The sequence below is a fragment of the Chelon labrosus genome (assembly GCF_963514085.1).
Source record: "Chelon labrosus genome assembly, chromosome: 16".
In the NCBI taxonomy this organism is placed as follows: domain Eukaryota; kingdom Metazoa; phylum Chordata; class Actinopteri; order Mugiliformes; family Mugilidae; genus Chelon; species Chelon labrosus.
The window spans coordinates 10,436,165-10,463,146 of NC_140349.1; the positions used below are offsets into that span (position 1 = coordinate 10,436,165).

A 26,982-nucleotide genomic window follows, 5' to 3' on the forward strand; every position below is an offset into this window, starting at 1 on the left:
TAATTTTTTTTTTTTTTTTTTTTTTTTTTTTAATACAAAGTCAGATTTCCTACTTGTGGACGACTAACGGACCTTCAAAACAGATTTTTAAAATACCAACAGATAAAGAACACTTGGACTGAAAGAACCGAATACTTCCCTACTCAAAAAAAAAAAAAAAAAAAGCCATCAGAGGCTCAAAAAACTCTTACTTATGCATTAAACTGGATGGCATCTACTCCTGGTAATAAGCTGAGTGACTGGCTGGATTTCTGGTGCGACATATTCCATCCAAGTTCCAGAGGAGATGAGGTGAGAGGACGGGAGGAGCACCCGGCCTGTGAACAAAGTGGGCGGCCTTCACGAAGCCTGAAAAGCGTCGACAGTTTTCCCGACGTTTCCACAACGGTGCGAGTGATCATCAGCGTCGCCCGCGCTGTGTGCGAGAGGCATTTGGCATTTTTTAATATTTGATATTGGCACTCTGGCAAGGTGCTCAACTCCACAGCAGCAGAGTGCCACCTGAGGGGCTCGGGGTCTGCCTGGTTGCATGAGGTTGGTAACTGTGGATCCGTTGATTGCGGAGCTATCCTCACCTAGAAAAGACCCGGTTTTGAGTCGGTGCCGGGTCGATGCTCGGTCCTCAAACGTGTCCAGATTTAAGTTATTTCCAATAGTGCAGCTTGGAAGTGACTTACGGAAGAATGGACAGCACACAATCTGAATGACGTTGGATTGTGAGGAGCGGAAAGTGGCGAGTCGTGCCGCAGAAGTCCCATTAACGCTGACAAGCCACTGAGAACAATGTAAGAGCTCGATGTAAATACATGAAGGTGATCGGAAACCACGTGAAAGATAAATGTTTTTTTTTTTTTGTGTGTGTGTGTGTGGTTTCCTCAGATTGCAAAAAAAAGGTTGGATACTTCATTTTTACGAAAAGAAAACTCATTATACGGGAGTCCATTCAAGCAAGAAGGCTTTAAAAGTCTACTGTCCTTCTATTCAAGGGGCCTACCTGGGACAAAATATCCAGCTGAGCACTAAGCCATCCTCCCTCACTCACTCAGAGCGCGATCCCATAAAGATTTTTATTTATCTTTTTATGTTTTTATTTGGCAAAGCCTCGTAAAGTCTGGGTGACGCAGCTGAGTAGTATAACGTTGGACAGAGGCAGATGTGTGATGATAGTGTCACATGGCAGTGGGGTCGGGGTCGGGGCAGTGGGGGGTGGGGGGGACCAAGAATGCGTGTGGGTGCGTGTTGTGGGTGTTTTTTTACGAGTCACCAAAACCTCACTGTGGGTGCACTGAGGCGGTGCCGGTGCCTCTATGTGACCCAGGCGTCCAATCTCATGCGCTTGATGTTTCCTCCCTCCTGCTCCGGTTCGTTCGACGCCCTGAGGAGCTCGGCCGACGAGCCGAAGTCAGGTGGCACAGAACTTCTGGTGGGACCTGTAGCACCAGATGCGCTGCCGCCACCACCGCTGCCGCCTCCTCCACCTCCTCCTCCTCCACCACCACCACCAGTGGCGCCGGCGTCGTCGCGATCGCTGCCTTCGAACGAGCTGGCGTTGCTGCTTACGCTGTCTGCAGGAGAGCGGCCGGTCGGGGGCTCCAGGCACAGCAGGGAGCCGGGGTACTGCGGCGGAGCGGTCAAGATGGCTCCCCCCGAGGTCGAGGACGGCGTGCTTGAAGGAGGAGGACAAGGGGTGCTGCGATCCCGGCCGGGTGATACGGGCTCCGACTTGATGCTCACGCTGGAGTTTGTGTTGACGGTCAGCATGGCGCCTTGAGGTATGTGGGACACCGGCCTGAGAACGGGGTCACAGAGACAGGAAGAAAACGGAAGGAAGATAAGGGATAGAACAAAGAGGAACAGCAAAAAAAAAAACAAACAAATACACGTGATTAGCCACTTGACAAAAAGGCACATGAAGAACAGGAAGGTCACTCGCGCCAAGACAAAACCCCACATTACAAAGCACAGCACCAACAAGGAGAAAAGCCACACTCGATTATTCAAAAGTTCAATCAACTCTGAGCCTTTTAAAAGCAGAAGTAACACCGCCACTGCTCCCAAAAGATCCACACAGAACAGCCTAGGAAGCATGAAATGATTCGTGTGACAGGGTAGTGTGCAGTGAGTCAGCTATGGCGTGAAGAAGAAACTAATGATGAACAGAAAAATAATCTCGGGTTAGAGAACATGGCGGAAACCGGAACTACGTCTCTTTCCTGTTTGACTGCAGACAGCACCAGACATGCTTAGAGGGAGGCAGCCAAGAAGCGCACAGACACACAGGAAAAAGGAAGTGTGATACAGTACCGGCCCAACCACTCATCTCTACCCAAGAGCAGGTTGGACGGAGAGCCAACACTGTGGGAAGAAAACAAAATGTTGGAGCCCAAACCAAAGGAAACAGGTGGATTAGAAGTGTGAAGAAAGGTGTGAATCATTATTGCAGAAAAGTGTTTTTTCTTTTTTTTTTCCCCCCCAGCAACAGCAATAATGTCTTAGCAACAGAAACACAACAATAAAACCCAGACATAAAAATCTTGTTTTCTGATCTTTAAACATTGACGCTCTTTGTAGTCAGAGTACGGTGGCCTTTAAAGAACAAAAACACACTGCCTGGACAAAAAAATAAATAAAAAGTCGCCACCTGGATTTAACTAACCAAAGACGTACGAGCCTCCTATTTGATCATTACTGCATGGGTGATCATCTTTCAGCTGGCAACAAGTTATTTAACCCCAGCTGATGCAATGAGTAGCTTCTCATTTCTTAAACAACCATGTCTAAAGACACATCCTGTGGTCGTGGAAAAGATGTTAGTCTGTTCGAGAAGGGTCAAATCATTGGCATGCATCAAGGAGAGAAAACATCTAAGGAGATTGTAGAAACTACTAAAACTGGGTTAAGAACTGTCCAACGCATAATTTCCACACGTACAATGTGAAGGGAACTCAATGGTTTGGGAATGAACAGCTGTGTAGCCTTAAGAAAACCACTAATCAGTGAGGCTAACCAGAGACAAAAAGGCTTCAGTTTGCTAGGGAGCATAAAGATTGGACTCTGGAGCAATAGAAGAAGGTCATGTGGTCTGATGAGTCCAGATTTACCCTGTTCCAGAGTGATGGGGGCATCAGGGTAAGAAGAGAGGCAGATGAAGTGATGCAGCCATCATGCCTAGTGTCTACTGTTACAAGCCTGTGGGGGCAGTGCTATGATCTGGGGTTGCTGCAGTTGCTCAGGTCTAGGTTCAGCAACATTATGTGGCCAAAGAATGAGGTCAGCTGACTATACTGAATGACCAGGTTATTCCATCAATGGATGACAATGTCAGGATTCATGGGGCTCAGATTGTGAAAGAGTGGTTCAGGGAGCATGAGACATCATTTTCACACATGGATTGGCCACCACAGAGTCTAGACCTTAACCCCATTGAGAATCTTTGGGAAGTGCTGGAGAAGGCTTTGAGCGGTGGTCAGTCTCTCCCATCATTAATACAAGATCTTGGTGAAAAATTAATGCAATGATGGATGGAAATAAATCTTGCGACATTTTTTTTTTTTGGCCAGGCAGTGTATTTACAAAAGTAAATGCAAAAACGCGAATATAATTTCAGGTAAAACTAAAAAAAACACAAAGTGCAAAACACAACGAGTATGCAAATCATGTGGGAAAATTGCAAATGTGTTCTGACCTTTGCAATACTTGTTTATATTAACGTTTGTGCCTTTGTATTTGAATGTATTTGGTCCTTCGAGGCCACCGTACTTACTACAGACTACAGTACAAATGGGTTAAAGATAATTGTTCACCACAACAAAAAAGGCAAAAGTATTAAAACTCTGACATTATCAAATATATTTTAGCTACATTTACTTGTGCTACTTTCTATAAATTATACTGATTATATTCTAGATACAGTTAGGTCTAACAGCTCAGAGCTTAAATACATGGGAGTACACTATAATGAGGAGTGTACTCACTACAGTCAGGCACTATTTCATATATTTTGATTAAATCATGAATTAGTACAAAAGCAATTAAATGTCTAAGTGCTGCTCAAACCAGTAGCAACACTGAATATTAACTTATTTCGTCTACAATTGTAATAAAAACAAAAATAGTGATTAGTTTAATAAAATATAAAACATGTAGCTGCCACATCTATAAATTTACAATCTACAGATTCATTTAAGAGTGGAGTTTAAGAAAAGCTAAGTCTGTTGCCTGTAGTATATATTAAATGTTAATTTTCCCCGTTTATATTTACAAAACTAAAAATAGGTTGATAAAGTCATTAAAGACAGTTGTGGGTTAACATAAATATATAAATATTAATATAAATGCATCAACCTGCAGAGTTTGAGAAGCTAAAACTAAGTCTGTCATTAACAAATAATGCTTTTTATTTAAACCACACAAATTAATTTGTAGCTGAACGAATCTTATCTTAAATACATCTCTGAATATATTACTAATAAGTTACATTTTCCTGTTTTTATTAAAAAACCTGAAAATAGGTAGATAAAGTGTATTTTTAAGGCCAGTTGTGAGTTAATATAAATGCATCTATAGCATCATTTACTGAACGTAGTTTTGGTTTAAGGCAGAGCACCTTCAGATGCAAAGTGGACTACAAACCCCCCCTACAGACAAGGTCATGACATTTCACACAAGCACGCGCCAGTAGTGGCTGTTCACCTCAGATTGGCAGCCAGGCTGGAGACCTGGCTAGACAGCTCGCTGCTCTGTTTGTCCACGCCCCACATGCTGTGGACGAGAGGAGAGAACACACTTCAAGGATCTGGTGTTCACGCTACCACAACACGAACACCTGCGGCGCCGCGCTCACACACAGCCATCCACTAATCTGAGACAGACACTCCTGGGTGTTTGTCTTTAATAAATCTCGATGTAGGAAAAAAGTGAAAACATCGACCACATTTCCTCAGATCACATCACATTTGCTCGATACTTGTCGAATTCCTAGAAAATAAAATATTGTACACTATTACACAGAGGCTTTCACTTCCTCAAAGGCAAGTTTAGTTTTAATTGATTATCAGTCATGAACGTCTTTATAGGACTGAACATGTTTCTCCAAAATGTGTAGATTCACACACCAAAACTATGATTAAAGTTTTATTTCCACACTAGTCACTATTAGACATAATGTCACACAGAAGGAACTGTACAGCCTGTTGGTTGAAATGAGACAGTGAGTTCCTCATTTTAAAACACTGCTCAGTTTTTACTTGCTCTAACAGTTTCTCCTGTTCATACTGGCCATTAAGAGGCTCCTTCCTTGTGCAGTTTCACTGAAAGTAATGGACAAAAAAAAAAAATCACACCATATTTGTAGCATAAAACTTCCTCATTGTGTTTTCTTCTCGAGCTGCAGTGGAAGGACAACAACACACAAAAAAAAGAGGATTTTTACTGAAAGGACAAAGCTAAAATTGAACCTGCAAGTCCTTAACATTACAGCACCTTCAAATTAAAACATTCAGCATCATCTATCATCTAAATACCGGAGAGATTAACTATGTTTACACAGAACATTTTTCTTCAATCTGACTCAAATCCTTCTGATTACAGAATCCAAATGGATTTGATTTGATAAGATATGTGTTTACACGGCTCAAAACATCAGACTATAATGTTTTTTTAAATGTGCAAAGTGGTTCTGCTCGCTGCGCCACTAATAACATTCTGTAGATTATTAAGTTTTTAACAGCACTGCCCACATTCAGCTGTTTATCCTTTCAAACACGTTTTAACAACTCATTGTTTTAGTCCCTACTGTAAACCTGTCGTGTCACCTGATGTGTTCAGAAATAATGTATTTATTCCAAAGGGACTGATCAGTATTTACATGGTTTGTTGGGTGTTAATGTTTTCATACTGAATGACGGGACTCCTCTCGTCTCATGTTCTGATTTGGCTGCTATTATTAGATTTTCAGTGTCCATGTAAACGCAGTCACTTTCTTAAACTTAAAAGGTTGACTGTACTGAATAGAAACGTGTCCAACACGGTTTATTCTGAGGCGAAGAAGGAACATGTATAAACACATCTCAACTTAAGAGGTCGTGCAGTTTGCTGTGTCCTTATAAGCTGCTTCTTAAAAATGTTTTGGGGCAATGGTGAGTATTTTTTTTCTGAATTAGTTTTGGAATAAGTGGGAGTCAACACGGGCACACAAAAGCCTCCTTTACAGCCACAGAGGATTTCCAGTACATCTCACACATTTAGGCAGGAAAGCCACCAGATGTTCAGAGGTATTCCCATAAAAGTTGAGCAACGTGATATTCTGCCGACAGGGAGACTTGTGGGTCGAGAAAAAATATTTTGATTTGTACAATTCATCTGATATTACTCTTTTTTTTTTTTTTTTTCCCCTGAGACAATAAACCCCGTCTTCCCTACAAACAATGTTCCATACAGCTATGTGCATCCACGCCAGAGAAAACGGAGCTCAGACTGATGTTATGAAGAGGCTGAGATGGTGAGATGCTAGTGAGAAACTAGTTCACTAAAAGAAGGAAGTGAACAGCTTGCATATAAGGTCATGGTATGGATATCATGCAAGCTGACTGGGGAGGTCAGTAGCTCAGCATTAAAAGGTTATCAGCCGACTGAGAGCTGTCACATTTACTAGAACCTGAGGTGAGTAAGAAAAAATAAATAAATAAACGCAGCGAAGATGAGAAAATAAAGAAGAGACTTACACCAAGTTGCTGAGAGATGCGAGATTAAGTTGCTGCTGCTGCTGTTGCTGTGTTTGCTGCTGTTGTTGCTGTTGCTGCGGTTGCTGGGAAACGGCTTGCTGCTGTTGCCATGTGGACACGCTGGTGGGCAACAAGCCGCCAGGCGATGCCAGAGCGTGTAAAGCAGTGATGTCTGCGCTGGTCAGCTGATACTCTGAGAAAAAGGATAAAAGTCACAACAACAACAACTGTTATTGTTAAATTTTAAGAATCTATATTGCTGCTTGCTGAGTTGTTGTGTTTAGCTCACCTGTGTTGTACGCTGTGGGCATGGCAGAGAACGGCAGCCCCTGCGCCAGGAGGCTCGGCGTGGCCACAGAGACCACCGGTGTGGTGAGGGTTTGTGCCACCTGGGCTCCAGCTGCCAGCCGCTGGGCGTTCTGCGGGACAGGACCCACGACATGTTTATCACAGCCGACACGAGTAAACAACTTTTCACATGTGAGACAAAGCTCTGACGCACTTCAGAAATGTATACTCTGACATGCTTGGGAATGACGATGTGCACATGGCTGGAATCATAATGACGTTACCACATCAAGTAAATCTCAAAGTCGAAAATGGATTTACTAGCAGGACGTTCTTGATGACGGTGCATCAAAAACAGTTTCCTTGTTCTGAGTGAGCCATATATAGCAGAATTACATTAAAGGCAATTTAATCAACCCTCGGATGAGATTAGTTTATTTTTCTTATATAGCTACAAAAAAAAAAAAAAAGATTCTGGTTTAAAAACAAGAGTTGACATATCACATCTATTTATTGACTGACTAAAATCATATTATATTTTACTTTTATTCCTATATTGTATTTAGTAAACCTTTAAATGAAGGGAATTTTTATTTTAATTCCAATTATTCAGTTTTGTTTTTTTCATTTATTGCTTTACAAGGCCATTTCTTTAAACCAGGAAGTTATGATCATAAATTAGAAAACAAAAACATTCAGTCATTCATTCATTTTCTGTAACCGCTTGTTCTCTGGAGGGCCGCGGGGGGACTGGAGCCTATCCCAGATGTCACTGGGCGAGAGGCGCGGTACACCCTGGACAGGTCGCCAGACAGACAGACCATTTATACTCGCATGCACACCTACAGCCAGTTTAGAATCACCAGTTAACCTAATGAGCATGTCTTTGGACGGTGGGAGGAAGCCAGAGTACCCAGCGAGAACCCACGCAGACACAGGGAGAACACCACACCACTGTGCCGCCCCACAACAAAAAACAGCTCATCAGAATTAATTGTTGTAGATGAATTTTCCGTTTATCACCTTGCAAATTCAGCTGCAAGACATTTACTGTACCCTTTATTTTATATACCACTTTGCAAAATAAAACTTTCCAGTCTCACTACAGTAAATTACCACTGAGCCGTCACTAAATCAGATTAAAATGAGCGCTGGAAGTTTTCTGCCACTGTTCTGACGCAGATCTTGTTTGACATAATTTAATGAGCATGACTCGCCGGTGAAGGTGTTACAGTATCCTGCTCGAGTGCACCGCGCCGCGCTGAAGAATACTTTTTATGATTCAATCATTCACTCTCACGAGAGGCTAACTGGCGACTGTTTGTGCATCAAGTCAGCCATTCACATGAAAAGATATTCACCGGGCGTAACATTGATCCATGAAACTGCTGCCGTGAGATTTTAATATCGTACAAATGCTGAAAGACACAAATCTCTGAGGAAGCGTAGCCCTTCAGAGTCTGCTTCAGCTGAATTATATCACATATAAAAGCAACCTGAAGTTCTTTGTAAGAGAGAAATGAGGTCTACATATAAAAAGACCATGGATATATTAATTCTGCCGTGGAATTACTCTTCTGCACTATGAGGCTGTTCATACTGAGAGGAAACATTTGGCAAGAGTTATGACTTTAACGGTGAATTTACAGAGAGAGAGATAGAGAAGAGACAGACCGGGGAGAGGAGGCAGATTCAATTATCTGCCTTTGTGAAGAAGTGAGGAGGGGCAGCGGGGTGAGAGTGATGAAAATTAATCACTATCCTTTGGAAAATGAGAATCTTGCCTGTCAACTTTGAGTGCAATTGTAAAAGAGGGAGAATGACAACCGCCACCAGCAGCAGCAGAAGCAGCAGAAAGCCGTGGCCGTCATCTCTCCGAGTAAATTCAGCTTGATATAAAATTGATTTTTACCGGATAACAAGGTCCCTCACTCAGAAAGCTGGTTTTAATACATTTTTTAAATAATTTTTAATGAAGGTGTACTTTATAAGGATGTAACTCATAATTACTTTTAATTCTAAAATACATATATTGTTTGTCTATAAATTATGAAATAATAAAATTTGTTGTTTCATTCAAACAGTCCAGAAATCACAGATTCAATAAATGATTTAAATCCTCATATTTGAATAGATGAAACAAATCCTTCCAGTTTTTTAACTGATCAAATGATTAATTAATTGTTTCAGCATAAAGCGAGGGAAAAACCTTTGAGTGAAATGCCTTTAATGTAATGCCTGTTAGTTTCTACACATTTCTAGTTGACGCTTCATTCATTTTTTTTGGTGGATGGTGGAAATGAGTCTCGGTGAACGAGGAACATGCTCTGCAGCGATTCGCGCCACAATGCCAAGTGAGAAGACACCCATGCTTTAAGTGGCATCATAGAATGATGAAGTAGATGGGCCTGGTTTAAATCCGATCACTCACAGACAGTTCTGCGAAAGCACTGTAGATTTATTAATGAGGAGGTCCGGATTACTTTCTAGATTATCAGTAAGACTGTCTAAAATGCTGGAACAACACATCCATGAGCCCTGAACCACATGCAGTCAGGTGGGAACCACAAAACTGAAGACCATCCTGAGAAATGTCAGTGGAGCAAGAACAAAACAATGAGGAACTCCTGCAGAGTACTGCATCCATGCTAATAATGTGCGGACAGTCGATAGCCATCGACTCATGCGAGTGACTGACGTGGGGGAAAATCACCTCGTTTACCAATTCCAGCTCATCCTCTGTCTGCAAAGGGTGGTAACAAAGAGGGTTACAACAATAATGAAACTACAGGCTGTAGTTTGGCAGCTACTTCACTGATGCTAATGTGTTTTTCAGCAAAGTTTACAATGAAATAATTCTGTGTGGGCTGATTATTGGATGAGAGGTGGGTGGTACCATTACTCTCATCGATGGGATAATCGTTTTCACTGTTCTGGAGCTTTCAATCTCATCACACTGTCTTCTTGTGGACTTAAATACTGTTTCCAATGTCAAGAAATAACTTTCAATTTGAACTTATAAGCCATCATGGACCAGTATTTAAACATGTAATATTGTAAGGGGCGGTTAAACCAGAAAACATATATATTCCAAGTGGTTGTAAGGTGTAGTTTACCTTGTAGGGTTTCTATTGTTTAGCTGAATGTTTAGTAGAAACCACTGAGCCCCAGCTAAAGACACTGGAGCTAAAGTTATTAGTCTAGAATGGTGACGCTTTCTCTCACTTCATATTCATGTATCCTATTAGAGTGAATCTTAGAGGAAGAGAAAAGAAGAGTTAAATTAAAGGACGAAGGTCTGAGTCTGAGGGAGAGCTGTGGGTCAAGAAGAAAAGACAGGAGAATAGGTACAACCAAAACCTCCAGGAAATAAAGAGATGTGGAGAAGTTGTATTGTTTAGTAGCAGAACATGCAAATATTCTTTGTTCTTGAGACTGCAACAAGAGAAAATTTCTCTTACGGTTACTCTAGTCTACTCTGATGATTAAGGCTTTCAACCTTTGTATTTAGTAAATTAAAAGAAGGCTGAGGCTAAGGTGATTCTCTGTGGGCGTAGTCGCTTGAATGATAGCAGATAATAAAACACTGACTAGAGCGTCTTTTAAATGGCAAGAAGTCAACAGCTGTGAAAACTCCCAAGTGAAAGCTCCAGGACAGCTACTTAATGGACCTTGTCTGAGGAATGAACTTTCAGTCTCAAGTGAAACAATGCTTTAACTGACCTAAAACTGTTGGTGGTCAGCATACGCTGTCAAACATGGCTGCAAGAAACGTGGGTGCACGTCTGCTTTAAGACGTTATGAGAAATCTCATCAGTATGTCTGAGGGACTTGGCTGAATCATAGAGACTTTAGTAACCATGCCAAAGTAAATAATGAGATGGTGGACCTCAACTGTTTATGCTCTGACCTCAGGTCTTAACTAGAAACATAAAAATAAAAGGAAAGCAGCCCTCTAACAGACTGTTTATATTCAAATTCTTGAATTTCATTCAATACATCAAAATACAGTGTTTTTGTATAACTTTCCATCTCAGTCGTTGGCCAGTGAAGGAATACTTCTCTGGAATAAAATGAAAATAATTTCCATCTCCTCGTGTTCCTGAAGTAATCCGTTTCAGGTTATGGTATGTTTTTGCACAATCGCCTCAGGTAAGTCGACTTTTTAACAAAGGTGTCGAACAATTAGGCTACACAAAGTGCTGTTCTTCAAAAAAACAAAGGGTCAAAATGTTAACTAAATGGACCCAGAAAGCACAAGTTCGGCTCGGTTAAGCTCACCATCTGCATGAGGCTCTTTCCGCCCTGTGAGGTGATGACTCGAAGGTCTGGCTTGCGGCTGTTGACCATCTGGGGGCTGGGAGGTGGAGGTGGAGACTTGGCCGGAACTACTTTCCCCAGACTGTTGCCGTTGGAAACAGTGAGGAGGCCTGGGGAGGCCCTGGCGCTGGTGTATCCATTAGCTGCGGGGAGATGGAGGTGCGAATGGAGAGAAATCAATAGGAAAATCAAACAGGTGAATGCAGACTGTGGGGGTACAGACGGCGAGCGCCCCTCGAAGTTGCGTTACATAATCCTCCAAAGGTTTTGGTTTTCAAAGTCTTGTGCTATTTGGAGAGGTGATAATTTCAAGATGTGTCGATAGAATGAAGGTTTTTGTAAAGCAAATGTCATGTCGGTTAAAGAAAAACCCCCAAAACACTTTTCTGTAATTCTCTATAAAAGAAGTTTCACTTGGAATCTAAATGTCCGATAACAAGCGAAAAGAAAAACTAATTGACATGTGCCATAATGTCGAACAGTAAGGCTGACTGCATGTCCCAGAGGAAGCGCTGGGGATCCCATTTCTTTGCATTTCTGTTGATGTTCCTGGTGGCATCCCTTCAATGCCTCTATGGTACAATCACAGATGGTGCGGAGGAGAAATAAAATACTCCAGTACTGACCAGATAATAGAAGAACACTTGGCAGAGACAACGAAGAAGAAAAAACAACGGATGAAGCGCAGATTTTTTGGAACAAATATAAATAGTATACTCACGGACTGGGCTTGGACATCCTCCATTTGAATTATTCAGGTCGCCTCCAAGAAGAGCACCTGATGAGGAAGAACATTTATTAAAACAGAAATGTTGTGACTCAAGAACTAAAACAGCACTAAAAGCTTTTACAGTTTATCGAATACAGTCATTTTGATATAAATATTTTCTATAATTTCTGATAAAAGTAGAAGAATGCTGCAGTTTTAAAGAGACCGGTTTATACTGCAATAAAATGCTGCAGAACAGATACTAATGAATGAATGCTGTCATTTTAAAGTAGTAAATGTTTTACTGTAATCTGCAGAAATATAAATATTAAAAAATTGACAGTTTCTGTATCTTAAATGCCTTTTATTGTGCTGTCTTTGCTCATCTTCTAATTATGTTGGTTAAATGTTAACTCCACTTCTTCTGAACTTCTTATTTTGTTTATATACAGATATAAACTGTAAAAGTAAAAAGTGAAAGAATGAAAGAGGTGCAGCCAGTGTCACATAGAGCAAATTAGTCCAGGGGGTGAGTAACGAGCAATACTCCCTGAGGAATTCAGCTGCTCGTTATGAATAACGATGTGAAGCTACATACATGCAGCTCTCTACTGTAGTCTGTGATTATTCAACGACAGTGTGTAAGAGCTAAGAACAACAGATACAAACATACTAACGTCTTTACGGAGGCAAAAATGAGGAGAAAAAGAAACTAGAAAATATGCAACGACTCCGGTCTTGTCGCACGCCGAGGAAGATCACTCGCTCACCTGCACTGGCTGGTCGCTGTGGCAACCCAGGAGACACTGTGTTTCTCTGAAGAGCCGGTTGCTGTGGCGACAGGAGGTGGGTATCCGTGAGCGACGATGATGTTACATAGGAGGTAGTTACCAGCGCGTTGCCAGGATTACTGAATTGCAGTGTGCTCTGATTGGACGCCTGGACCGTGACCGGCATGGAGAACGTCTGGGGCGGAGCTGCTGACTGCTGCAAAACCACGAGTATTTCACTTTCAGTCTTTATGGTACAAATCAAATTTTGTGGGGGTTTTTGTTTTTTGCTGATAAAGCACACAACCAACTTCTGAGCCAGTTATTAATATGTGCGCATATGCGTGACGCAATCAGTGTCGGCCTACACGCATGAACCTGAAAACCTTCGCTGAAAGAACTGTAATGGAATAGTTATTTTCATTTTGATAAACTTAAAAGTTAGAAACATACTGTATTATACTACTGCAAATATATATACAAACAAATACCAAAAACAACTGGATTCAAAATATATTATTGACGCTCTCTTGTGGACGATTACGTCAAGAGACAGCTACTGACAAATCTGTTATAGTCTGTTAAAACAGACTTTGCATGCTCTTCTTCCATTTACCATTATTTATTTATTTATTTATTGCTGTTGTGTACTGTAGTTGACATTTTCATGTAAAAACAGAAAGAGATAGAGGTTTCTATCATCAGCATATAGCAGTAAAAGTTGAAGGCATTTAAAACAAGAGCAGTGTACAAAGAGTAAGAAGATCTAATAAAGTGTAGTATGATCGTTTCAGTGTCTCTTTAATTAACTACAATGTGTCTTTAGGATTACAGCCAGATTAAAAGTACCTGATGTACTGAAAAGGTCACAGAGAGTAAAAAAAAAAAAAAAAGTGTCAAACAACTAGTTAGAGGAACTTCGCACTAGTTGCAGTTTCCTGTAGGCACTCGAGGCAAAACAGAACAATAACAGATAAATGTTTGACCAGCGAGTAAAGAGGGAAGTAGAACAAACTGTAATGAGAAAATACTCAGCGTGAAATTTAAGAAGACCCAGTGTCAAGTTTAAATGACTTACTCCGTAGCGTTTGAAGAGAACATCCAGGTCCTCTGTGGTCTTGCGGTATTTATCATCATTAAGGGGACTTTGGTCAATTGAGTCTTCACCATCCGGCTCTGGACTGTCACAGCCGTTGAAACCTTTCTTTCTCAAAGTCTAAGAACGTGAATATAAGAGAATAAAGGCAGAAGTCGGTAAAAATCACAGAACCAATAAAGTAAAGTGTCAGTAAAAAAACACTTCTTGAACTCACAGTATGACTCATACATTTGTTATTTTTCTTATTTAAAATGTTTCTGCGGATTTAGTTGGAAGAAAATCAGAAATCACACTCTGACAAAATAGACTTAATAGCACCTGTGATCAAAGATTGAAACTACTGCGTCAATATTTTCTTTAATTATAACTTACTTTTCTTTTTGAGAATTAAATTCAGTGATGCGTCAACTGCACTTGTAACAAACACGGGGGTGTGGTTGGATTACGTTTGATCGCGCAAAGATAACATTTCAAGTTCTTTCTTTCACCGCTCCTATCAGGCCAACAATTGTGAACACATCTCGTTTTATTCTTGGTCAGCTGGACAAACAAAATAAAAGGAAACCTCTTGAGAATGTTCTCAGCTAATGAAAACAAATGGTGACTACATATTTACGTCCTCAAGTCTCACCAGTGTTTTCACTGGAACACATAATCCAGTAACTTGTGCTGCATATTTTTACAGATTACACAAAAGGTTTTACAGATCTTTTCTTACTCCCTTGAACTAAAAAACCCAGCCGGTGCAATGGATTCACCTCAATGATGTCTGCGTTGGTCCGACTCTCGTGCGGCTCGTTGTACTCCGTGTATTTGAGCAAGACCTTATCCATGTCAGTGCTGGCGTACTGGAACAGCTTGTTTGCATGGTTGAAGATGATCAGGGCAATCTCGCAGTCACACAATACACTCAGCTCGTAGGCTTTCTTCATCAAGCCAAACTTTCGCTTTGTAAAAGTCACCTGAGAGACAAGAAGGGAATAAGGAAATAAAAGTTTTTTATTTTTGCCACATCCAATCCCCTAAACTCCTCTCTCAGGGTCAACACACGGCTGTCGGTGAAACAGCAAAGGGATCCTCCATGTTTTTCCTTCACACATGGTTTCAGGTAGATCGACACAAAAAGAAATCTTATCTTTCAATTTCAAAATAAAATTGATAATTCAGGGAAAGAAAGAGCTGATCAGCTGTGAATGATAATCTAGCTTATTTCCCATTACTGACAAACACATTAGATAGGTTTAAGTAACACAACAATACTGTTTTGTGTGTTTTTCCAGAGCCCTTCTGCAACAATAACAATAATAAAGAGCCATCAATGCAACACTTGTCAGCATCAATGCTGAAGGGTCTCTGTTTTTGTTGCTCTTTGTGAGTCATAATTATTAGCACTACAATGAAATAGTAACCTTCAGACTCTTTGGTTCCTAAGCAATAAGCAGTCTACTCCTTTTCCCTTTCATTCAATCAATACAACCTTTTACGTGCGTCTGCTGTTTGTCGATATTTTTAGCTTCAGTTCTATGATTAACCTTCATTTTGTCAAGCTCATATCTGAAGACGTTCAAGAAAAAATAACAACTAAAAATAGGAAGAGACAGCTTTTTTTTTTTTGAGTTCCCACTGCCATCTTTGGATGTAGTTGTGCCACTGTGAATAAACTGTACATATCGTTCAATCTAAGGTCCAACTATGACATGCAGACTTTGCCTAGCGTGCCCTGACTCAGATCTTATCAGAATAGAGTCTGGTAGAGTAAGGTGACGTGTATGTACTATAACTATTACTCTTGTGTCCATCACCACACTAAGCAATGACAAGACAAACCAAATTATGCTGCAGCCAAATTCTACTAAATGTCTTAAAATGTCTTCCAGGTTTGACTGGGGTTCACTTGACCTATGATTAAATTAGTAAAATATTTACAGTCTGGTTGTCAGAGTTGTGAAGTAGTTAGAAACTAGAAGACATAAAACCTCTAAAGCACCTAAAACAGAGAGAAAAATAAACTAAAAATGCCACAATAGAGTAATTTTACCAAAAGACAAAACACAAATGATCTTGGAGCAGAGCTGCTGGTTGTGATTGGAAGATGTATCCACAAAAAAATCAACACTCTTTCACACTTTACAAATCTGAATTGTTTAAAAGACGTCTAGAAGAATGCGAGCAATGGGGAGGAAAAAAAAAAAACACACGAGGAAGACTGAGAGCATGAGGAAAAATATTCTGTGGTGCAATGAAAACATAATTGAAGTTTTCAGCTGTGATATGAGGCACTGTGTGTTTGTCAGAACTCCGGCACCATCGTCGCTGTGAAGTGGGGTGTCAGCCTCCTGCAGCAAAGACTTGTGACAAGAAAAGGAAATAACACATGAAACTGAAAAGGCACATTTTCAGGGGGAACAGACTGCTTCAGAAAACTTGAGACATTCCACTGCAGAAATGATGGATATTTGCAGCGGGACGGCGACACGGAGCACGAAGCCAGTTCATCAACAGAGCTACGGGGCCAAAGTCACGACCTGACTCCCATTCAGAGTCTGAGAATGACTTCCAGACAGGTGTTTTTCACTCATGTCTCAGTGTGGTAGTAAAAGACAGTAGACATCACAACAAAAAAAAAAAAAAACATCCATTCACCATTTTCTTATGATGTGTTGATTCTTGGTTTCTTTTAGTTTCCTATTCTGAGCCTTTTCATAATAATATTTTCACTAATTCTTTAGAAAACGGAAAAGCACATCTTACACTCAAAATAATACCACTGTGATCTGGACTCTGAGTCAAAAAATTGTTATAAATAACAAATAATAACAAAAGTGGAACTGTAACTGCAATGTAGAGGACATTTTGCAAAATTGGCTTACCAAGGAAAGATAATCTCGATTATTGATCCACTCTTTGCTTTCTTAAAATACCAATTAAATCTAAACTTCTACGCAAACTTGAGCTCACATGTTAATTAAAAAAAATTCAGTTACCGCTGAGGAAAATCGTGCATTATAACCAAAAGCTCCTCAACTGAGCTTATGACTAAAAAATAAAGATTTATTCCTCTTGATACTAAAATTTATTCGTTTTGGTTGTGTTAACATTGTTAAACAGTCGAACGATGGAGAAACAAGTCAAATCTGTGAGAATTTAAAGAGAAAACATGTGAGAAAGAAGTAAAAAGTTTAACGATTCAGATTCGTGAGATTGTTTGAGTATTAACGCCAAGAATAAAATATCTTCATGACACTTTTTCTACAAAATCCTTTAAAGTTTTGCAAATATTAAATGAACACAGACACTATTTACATTACAGAAAGTTCAACTTACTCATATGTTTGCAGGTTTTTTGATTTCTAATCAGTAGCTAAAAATAATTACAAATCTGACCAGACACTCAGCGAGTGCACTGAGCAGAATATTTAAAAGAATAAACATCACTTCAGTTAATATGGACCCACCTGCTTGTTCCTTTCGTCTGTGATCCGTTGGATCTGAATCTTTTTCCTACCCATGATGCTTGGGAGTTGTCAAGACAAATCTCGTAGTGAGTCAAGTGGAAAAGTGCCTCTCGAAAGATGAGAGAGGAAGTGCAGCCCAGAAACACTCAGACAGAGTCATGCATCCGAGGGCACGTGCACACACGCATCTCCCTGTCCAGGTGCGGTGGGGCAAGGCGGCCGACTCCTTCAGCGACGGGCACACAAGAGTGAGGAGCGAGCGCTGTGGAGACGTATGAGGTTGAAGTGGATGAGGTCCTCAGTACATTGTTTGCTCGACGGGGACCAAAGTGACAAACTTCCCTGCAGCTGCTCTGGTGAGGAGGACGTCACTCCTCTCCTGCGTGACAGAAAGAGACAAAAAAAAAGTTACTGAAATACACCAACAACCACAGATGAAATGGACAAGGGATATAATCTGACGTCACATTTGTTTAAAGCATCAATGGTGAAGCAAATGAAGATTTAAGACGACATACATAAACTAAATAAGCTAGTTCAACACCTCATCTTGAGTACCGTTAACATTTTATAACCTAAATAATGAATCCATTTAGAAGTTGAATCAATACTAAAACTAATTTTACTGCAGCTCGACTCAGGACTAAGCTCTTAAACATGTGAGTCATCAGAACATACAAAAAAAACAATCAGCATGTTTTTCCACACGCATGACGTTTCAGCCTTCCCTTTAGGGCCATTCAGTGCCAACACCGAGACAATCAACGTTGTATTGCTTTGAAAGAAAATTAGAGCAGATCTCAATGAAAAAGACGTCAATGAACAGGACTCAGTATGGGCACTCTGAGACCTCTAGTAGCTGATTCAACCCGGGCTCAGACAGGAGGCAGAAGAGGAGCGAGGTGTTAATTCTGGTTCGAGCAGTTAGTCTGGCTGTTCAGACCAAATGGTTACATGGTTAATGGCCATAATGTGAGCGCATTGAGATATGTTGGGGTGGCATATGTAAACAGCCCTCCAAGAGGGGGCAATCGTGATAAAAGGCTTCTCCAAAGAGAAACTTTTTGGATCTATTTCCTCAACACAATGTCGCCAGGGGGCTTAAATGAGGAATTTGACATAAAGCCTTTTCTTTAATGTATTTTCATGTAACATACAATGTAATTTGATTACTTTGTGAACATGGTGTTGGTCTTTTTTCTAAATCTACTCTTTGTTTATTGTGGTGAAACTGTATATGTACTTTTAACACTAATTGTCTTATGTGGTGACACATGTGTTACGAATGAGGTGATACTTAGGCCTTCAAGGCCTTGGTAATTAGTATGAATGGGCTCAGCTGATGAATGATCAGCTGAGCAGGTATATGCTCTAAATATATATATATATATATATATGCTTGAGCCACTGCTGTACACCATTTGCCTGAAGAAGACCCAGCCGGGTCGAAACGTTGCAACACAAATAAATATATGGGAGTTTTGAGTAGAGTGCGGGCATTTCATTCCTCTTTTGTGTTCAGACCAAATGCACATTTTCTTCACGCCAACCAACAACCTTGACTGTGCTTCTGTTACAAGGATGATCTGAAAAACAGACCAGACAAACTGCATGCAGGATGTCCGATCTGAACAGTGCAGCTGGTTAGTAGGCAAAAGTACAAGTCAAGGCTCGAAAAGACTTAAAAACCTGCCCAGAATTAGTGATTTGCAAATTTTACAAAATAAATTATTAAAACATTTTCATTAAAACCTCAAAATCTTTAAATTTGTTAACATCTGATATGGCATCGTTATAAAACTTAATTGTAGGCTGCATAGCATTGGCGGACTTTTTTTCTTTTGCTTGTACTCTGAGTCATGTTCAAGTATTATTACATTGGTCTATTACCATTTGTATGAGGGTCTGAGGGCCATTATGAAAATAATGACTGATGAAAAGGGAATCCTTGGGAGCGCCAATATATCTGAAGCAGTCCTTGAGAACCAGATGCGACTGAAACTAAAGAAACTGTCCTCTCTCCTCGACCGTACACGGGTGATCCCGCTTTGTTACAGGTCATTATTCATAGTCTTACAAATTAATTAACATGATCTACTGCAGCACTGATAAATATTTAGAAGCAAGAAACAGCACCGTGTCACTTTCACTTTGCTCGGTTGTGTTAAACTGTCGCGGAGACATTAACGCGCGTTATGTTGATGAGTTAAAATTCATTAACAGTAAAATATACAGCAGCACTTTATCCTACCTGCGGTGAGAGATTTTAATGCATCTACAGCCGTGATTTACCTTCACAGCTGGGTTGCACTGTTAGTCATATATTAACCACAGTTTTAGCGTCAACATTTTCATTAAACTCAGCCAGGTGCAATGCTGATGCTTTGCATTTAATATGGCAGGTGTGACTGTCGACTCATTGCTCAAACGACAGAAGATCTCCACATTTATGAATTTACTGCTTTTCTCTGTTATCTTTAGCTTTAGCTCTGATTATCAGAAAACAAGGAACATAATTGTTTCAGTATTTTTTTGGCACATAATAAATCAAAGTCAAATCAAAGCACCGCTGCTTGCCACGTACACCGATCAGGTATAACATTATGACCACTGACAGGAGAAGTAAATAACATTGACCATCTTGTGACAATACATTTCTGTGGATGTTGTTTAGACATCTACCAACCACCTAGACCAGACGAGGCACCCCCACCCCATAGCAATGACACTTGTAGCAGCCACCCCCAGCAGGATGCAGCCTGGCACAAGCACACACATTAAAATTGTCTAGGAACAACTTAAAAAAAACATGAAAAACAGCACAAGGTGTTGACCTGGCCTCCAACTTCACTGGATCCCAAACTGATCAAGTATCTGTGGGATGATCCTCAACCCAATGGCCCCACTAACAACATTCAGACACCACAGGACACCTTCAGAAGTCAATTCTCTGATGAGTCACAACTGTTTTGGAGGCACAGGGGAGACCTACACAATATTAGGAAGGTGGTCATAATGTTATGCCTGATTAGTGTATATATTTACAGGTACACAAGGAGTTAGTTCTCTGAATACCAACCACTGGTTGCATTATGATTGTACTATCCACGCACAGGCTTCTACACATGCATGGTGTCATTTAAGTTTTTGTGTAACTGAGTTTCACATCCTCAACGGAGCAAACCACACCTTTGAAAATGAGAACGAGAGACGGTGACCGCATAATAAATTCTAAACGGTCCTAATCCGACAACAAAACTATTTTTCACGTTTTTAAATCCCAACCAGCATTTTCTAAATAGAAAAAAAAAATTAAATAAAATAAAAAATCCATTCTGCTTCCTACACACGGTCTCTGCTCTGCAGCAGTTGTGTTAAGTTTTCCCTCCAGTCTTGACCCTCCACGTCCGTGTTTTCCTGTGGGATTGTTGTTAGGCCAGACGGAAAAAATGAAAACGCCACTGGAGTGCACATGTGGCCTCCACAAACCACATTTCAACACATGTCCAGCTTGAGAATTAATCAAAGGATGTTACGAACACAGCATGTAGGCTCACTTCTGATGGTAGCTGGAATGAATCACAGGTCCATTCGGGTCAATGTTTCGGCTGACATTTTTATTTATTCTTTACTTTCTTTGCATTTGTATTGCTGCCGCCTATCCTTCCACCTATTACAACTCTTCTGCTTGCTGGCTAACCGATTTTCTCTAGAGATGCACATATGCGATGCCCTGGATCTGCAACAACACCAATCTCGGCGAGCGGATCAGGTGTCATCCATACAGTGTGTTTTCACTCTCGCATTTATTCAGTCACTGCAGGCTATGACTCAGTTTTTTTTAGCACCAAAGCATCCCTGGGCTCCTGTAAACCTCAAAGAAAAATGACTCCAATGACTTCTGTTTAGCAGCGTACACCGACTTTTAGTTTTGATGTTGGTGTTCAACTGTTAGCTGGTTTCTGCAGAGTTGAGGTATCAGAAGCAGCATGACTAGTTTTCACACACTCTTTCACACAGTAAGATGTTGCAACTGACTGAGGCTGCCTGGGTAGTCTGTCAAAAGTGGTGTTATTGTGACAAGAGCTGCACCATGGCTGACACAAAGTTAGTTGAGCAACAAAAACTTCTTTGAGATTTGTGATTATCTTTTGATAATCACGAATAAGGAAAAAGAAATCTTTGCTGCTTCTCGTTATCACACTGATTAGTGAGTAACTGTGTTTGGGGCTTTTGGTCGGACAAAATTAAAGACGTTACTTTGGACCTTGAGTCGCTGTGATTGGCCATTTTTTCACAATTTTTTGATGTTTCATTGATCGACATCTTTTCTATATATTTTGTGCCAAACAAAGCAGAAAAGTGTGCATGAAACCTTTCCAGAGCCCAATGTGACACTTTAAAAATGTCTAATTTTGTCTGAAACCCAAATCTATTCACCTATTTTTGCTTCACTAATAATGTACCACTGATAAGCAACACAGTTAGCAATTAACTGATTAATTGGCTCACTGATTACATACACTAATATAGTTGTTATTAGCTCAAATAAACTTCTGTACAATATTTCCAGGTACCCCATGGCTGGATGAATGAAGTCTCCACATACATCTAGTTGGGAATCTCTGCTTCAGACAACCTGCTTAGACAATTCATTGGGTAAAATCTCTCTTATTTTCACTGTCATCATCATTAAAATCAAAATAACTTCTACAGGACAGAGCTCAAATAGCCTATAAAAGTATAAAAGTCTTAAAACCCCCGGGCTAGAATGTCGGCCCACCGTTAAACTGCTTTTAGGTGCAAACTTAATCAAATAACCCTCGAAAGGAAGATGGTAGTTCACGGATACAGTTGTGTACGTATTACCAGGTTTATGCTGTGCGTAAGTGGTGCTTTTTAAACATTTAATCTGCATTCACAGCAGGGATGAGCATCTTCATAGAGCCTTCATTAGCAGTAACTGTAAGGCACCGACTCTTAACAATTACCACAACACGACATGTGGAAATATCACACTGCTAGAGGGACAAATGATTTAAAGAAAACCTCTCCCCTACTGGCTCCACTAACTTTTCCCCTGTCAGGCTATACTATTATACTTTGATTAGTGGTGAATTGACCAGAAATGGGCTACACTGCAAGGCTTCTGTCAGGCCAAGCTCTCCCTGACTGCCCTCTGCATGGCTGCCCTCTCATTACTGTAATTGACACGTTCATCCCTTCTCTTCCCCCTTAAGGCGCTGATGGCTCAATTAGGAGCTGGCCGGAGGACTGATTGGACGCCAAGATAACGAGGTCGCTGCTTGGCTAAAACCGAGCACGGCGCCCAGCCAAGCCAAACTCGCACAGTGACAAACGTGAAGCCAGAGAGACAGAAAAGACCGTAGTTTACAAGTCAAGTCTCAACAAACATTGGAAGACACTTGGAAGAAGATGTAGAATAGTGGCAAACAAATGATTTTTCGGCTGCACCAGGTTTGCCTCGTTACCTTAAGAGGGTCGGCGTTCGGTCACTCGCATCGGTTATTTGCGTTATCTAAGAGATGGTTATGCAACCGTTGAATATTCTTCTGATGAAGAAGAGCACACTCAAGCTCAGGGTAGGTATCTGTCTGTTTTGGTGTAGTGCAATTAGTGGCAGTGACCTTTAGCGGATTACGCACTAGCCAATGAAATGTGCCAAAGCCCAGTGATAAATGGTTGGTGCCTCAAACTTTCAGCGGGGTTTGCCAGTCCACAGCTCTCAGACGAGGGTTTTAATGGCTCAATCTCGCTCGCCAAGGTGGACGCCGTTGATTTGCACCCACAGTACCGTGGCTATACATCAGCCTGCCACCTGTGTGAAGGCTGATGAATGTTGCCTATAAGAAATACATTCTGCATCCAACTCTTCCATTAGCAATTAATATGATTACTATTTTTGAGCGTTTTGAATAGAAAATAGAGAAAAACATCCATTATAATTGCCCAGAGTCCAAAGGGAAATCTTCAAAGTCCTTATTTTATTGAGATATGAACGTAAAAGTTGAAGATATTTAGTTTACCGTCACATATGACCAAGAAAATAAGAAGAAAATCCTCACATTTGAAGAGCTCTTTGTTGTATTTGCTTCAAAAATGCTTTGTGAATGAATCCACAAACCAGACAAGATTAATAAAAAATTTACCTGTTCAGAACTAAACACTTAAAAATGCAACTTTAAATAAACTGAAAATACCAAAGACATGTGGATAATGACCTCACCACCCTGGTAAAGTGTCTTGATAAGTCAAACTTACCAAAAAAAGCATTTATTGATGGCTGAGATTGAATAAGTTCTCAATAAATGCAATTTAATGAGGTGTTGTTGTGAGCCTTGCTCTTAACATGTTTGGATGGAAGATGTTGGCAATTATCGCTGGCTTTCTTGGCTTTTCAGAGAAATAAACCAACGTAGATGGATTCAGCTGGAATGAAAAATGCTCTATCTGTGTAAGGTAAATCTCACATTATCCTCTTTCTCTTGACATCAGTTATAAGTTGAGCATTTTTATTATGCACTGCACATGGCATAAAATAAATCTGGGCCAAAACGCCAACAACACCGACTGCCCGTCTGCCTTGCAAGGGTTTATTTATCTGACAAAAGAGACAAAAGTTTAAATTCCCAAACCACGAACGTCGCCAACAATTCACGACCTGAATGCCGTCCGAAGGTATTGTCGCTGTGGAGAAACTGTTTAATTCTGTTCATCTTGGAAACCTTTCCCTGCTTTGTCAGCTCAAATCCTGCCCGCAGAGACGTCAAGGTTCGATATAAATGTTATTCTAAGCATTTTAATAAAAGACTTTTGGCCCGCCAGTCTGTTGATCCTGCTGTGGGGCCAGTAGAGAAACAAATCTTGTGACAACCCAAACAATAAGGTGACACATTGAAAGCTTTTCATGCTCAACCGTACACTTTAGAATAAAGAAACTGAAGGTGAAGAAATGATTTGTGAAATGTGCCCCCCCCCCCGCCCGCGCTCACAATCACAGGGTCTGCACAACCTGCAGATGTTGATATGAATCCATCTGCAGGGATGCCTCACAGCGGTGGATCACCCTGTCAAAGTGGCCTACTTCTAGACCAGCAGCTTTGGTATCTACCCCGGTGAGGGAACAGAAAGTCACGGCTGCACAGGGGCAGCTACTGAACACACACATAGCTCCATGCTAAATCATAATCAGTGCCCTAATTTGACTGGGGTTGCTCTTAAGGTACAGTAAAAAAAAAAAAATACAGTAAATAGGGCCATGCAAATGTGAGCATGTTGTTAACATTTGTGTGCCATTTGCACAAAATCTTTGCTAGTCTCAGAGTAAACCAGAGTAGGAAAATATTACCATTTTTCCTCAGGCTATTGTTAATATTAAGCCTCCAAGAGCTGTAAAAATGCAGCTGGATGAACATCTTGGAACAATAGCTCTCTTATGAGTGGTTAAATCTGTTTTCTCCTCGTTAGAGACCATGTCAAATCTGGTATGTGGAGTCCACATGAGGTTAAAATGACATTTATTTATTTATTTATTTATTTTTTATAAAAAAAAAAACAAAGTGGGACTCAAAGCTGGATCCATGATGACAGATGGGAGTCTGGAGACTGAATAGGCCCAGTGACGGCAGACAGGTACCCTACAGGATCTAATCTGACATCTTGGAGGCTAACGACGTGTTTACAGATGTTAACAAGCAAAAAATGCACCCTTTTAGGAAATTATAACCCGATTTACAAAGCAAAAGACGAGCTAACGTTACTCTAACACAGGCCATTTCACAATTTTCTAGCTACGAGTCCGACCGACAGCCATTACATTCCTCTCTCCATATAACTCGGCTAGGCGAGCAGGGGTACGCACTACTTTTAATTACATTACGGATATTTTGCCTCTAAATGAGGACTGTGTCCGTGTGTGGTAAAAAGCAGAAATGTGCTGCTTATTATTTAGCCATATTTAAATCATAAAGCAAGCAGGTCTGCACCCGTGAGAGGAAAAAAGACGCAGGAAGGAAATGTATCACTCCACTTACCCTGAAATATTGCCGATAAACACCGAAAATAGGCCTGCCACCAACCGCTCCTGATGGGAACCGCGTTAATTAAGAAGCGTTAATTAATTGCACTGAAGCGACGTGTCTGTTTACACGAATCCGCGGCATTTTATTCCATTTAATGTTGAAGTAACTATACTGTCCACCCAGGCGACACAGCGTACCCAGTGTACGATCGACGTCATTGACATTAGCCCGTGATTGACACATGGGGCGTCCAATGAGGAGCTGACGTGCGAACTTCTCGTCCAATCACAGTTGAGTATCTCGTCAGTGGGCCGGGCAGCGAGAGAGGACATGACGGAGGTAACGGCCATGTTCTGCAATAGTGTTTGTATCCCTCCGCCTCAGTATTTACCTTTTGCATGATTTTGCATGTGGGTAAAATGTCACTGTAGCCCCACTGTGCCCTGCCTGCTTTCCATATGAGGACCCGCTAGGCCATTTGTTTTTTACGCCTGTAATCACCACAACTCTGTAAGCGACAAATAACCTAATGTTTAAGAAATGTGAAGGTTGTCAAAAAAAAAAAAAAAAAGGGGGGAAATTTTGAGTGTAGCGAGACGCTGATCGTCTAAATTGGTCTCCTTGGGCGTCTTTTATATCCGACGCTATGGCACCATGGTCTGATGAAATGTCCACCCGATTTTTTTTTTTCTTTTCCAGCCAGTCGCCTCCTGAACATTTGCATATTGTTAGGAGGCACGAACAGTGAAATGCGTAAAAGAACATGTGAATTAAACTGCAGTACAATTATATTAAATGTATATTATAGTGCAACACGCATATGAAGTAGGGCATACTATCATTTTACAGTCATGTGAAAGTCTGCTTTCACTTTACACGAGCTTAAAGAATACATGTACTCTTAATAATGTGCAAGCAAACCTCAGTAGTATACAAGATTATTTACAATCTATTACATGGCCAGACTAATGCACTGGAAGACCCTGCGGCCAAATGACCCATGTGGCCCTGTTCCAGTCCTCCAAGCTACCTTCGTCCTAAACTGGATTACAGTTCTGAGTCAATAAGACACAGATTTTTATAAACACTAGTTTATAGTGTACTTCAGAGATGCGTATTTCTGAATTAAACGTCTATTAATCAAATTGCCTGGGAGTAATTGCCAAACAATGCGTGTATCTTGGGGCTCATGCACATCAATAGCAAGTTTTCCCACTTGGTAATCCTGCCATGAATACAAAGCATCATTTACACTGCAATGGACTGCTGCAGTATGTATAACACTCAATAATGCAGGATTCGCGAATTGTTTGTTGTAGTGTATATGTTAAATTTGCTTCCATTTGTTGAGCTGCCACTGCTACCAAGAAAGAGGGTCAAACCGCTTGTATGTGTCAGTTTACTAGACATTCACGTCAATAAAATGCCTCAGTTATATGTGAAGTTTGTGACATAAACCCAGAATTCATCTGCGTTGTCTTTGTGTGCTGACACATACTCGATTATCATGCCCAGTTTCATTCAAGTGGGTTCTGGATACAGTAAGACACTTCAGCTTGTTAGCTTTCTGGCAGGCG

The 26,982-nt window shown here is 40.7% G+C and overlaps 1 protein-coding gene across 3 annotated transcripts; it reads right to left on the bottom strand.

The window, feature by feature from the left end:
- LOC311501657 (myocyte-specific enhancer factor 2D homolog) lies at positions 1-26,205 on the bottom strand. 3 transcript variants are annotated; one of them, XM_084563613.1, is made up of 12 exons: positions 25,418-26,205; positions 17,364-17,742; positions 14,667-14,870; positions 13,888-14,025; positions 12,810-13,026; positions 12,052-12,108; positions 11,292-11,473; positions 7,012-7,141; positions 6,723-6,915; positions 4,693-4,761; positions 2,305-2,355; positions 1-1,789 (listed from the first exon to the last, which is right to left on the bottom strand). In XM_084563613.1, exons 2-12 carry the CDS (start codon positions 17,415-17,417, stop codon positions 1,306-1,308), a joined length of 1,779 nt encoding a protein of 592 aa, XP_084419739.1. In that variant the 5' UTR covers positions 17,418-17,742; positions 25,418-26,205; the 3' UTR covers positions 1-1,305. The 3 variants fall into 3 exon arrangements, with proteins under 3 accessions (XP_084419739.1, XP_084419740.1, XP_084419741.1); XM_084563614.1 differs by lacking the exon at positions 2,305-2,355; XM_084563615.1 differs by lacking the exons at positions 2,305-2,355; positions 4,693-4,761.
- Positions 26,206-26,982: the final 777 nt, after the last annotated feature.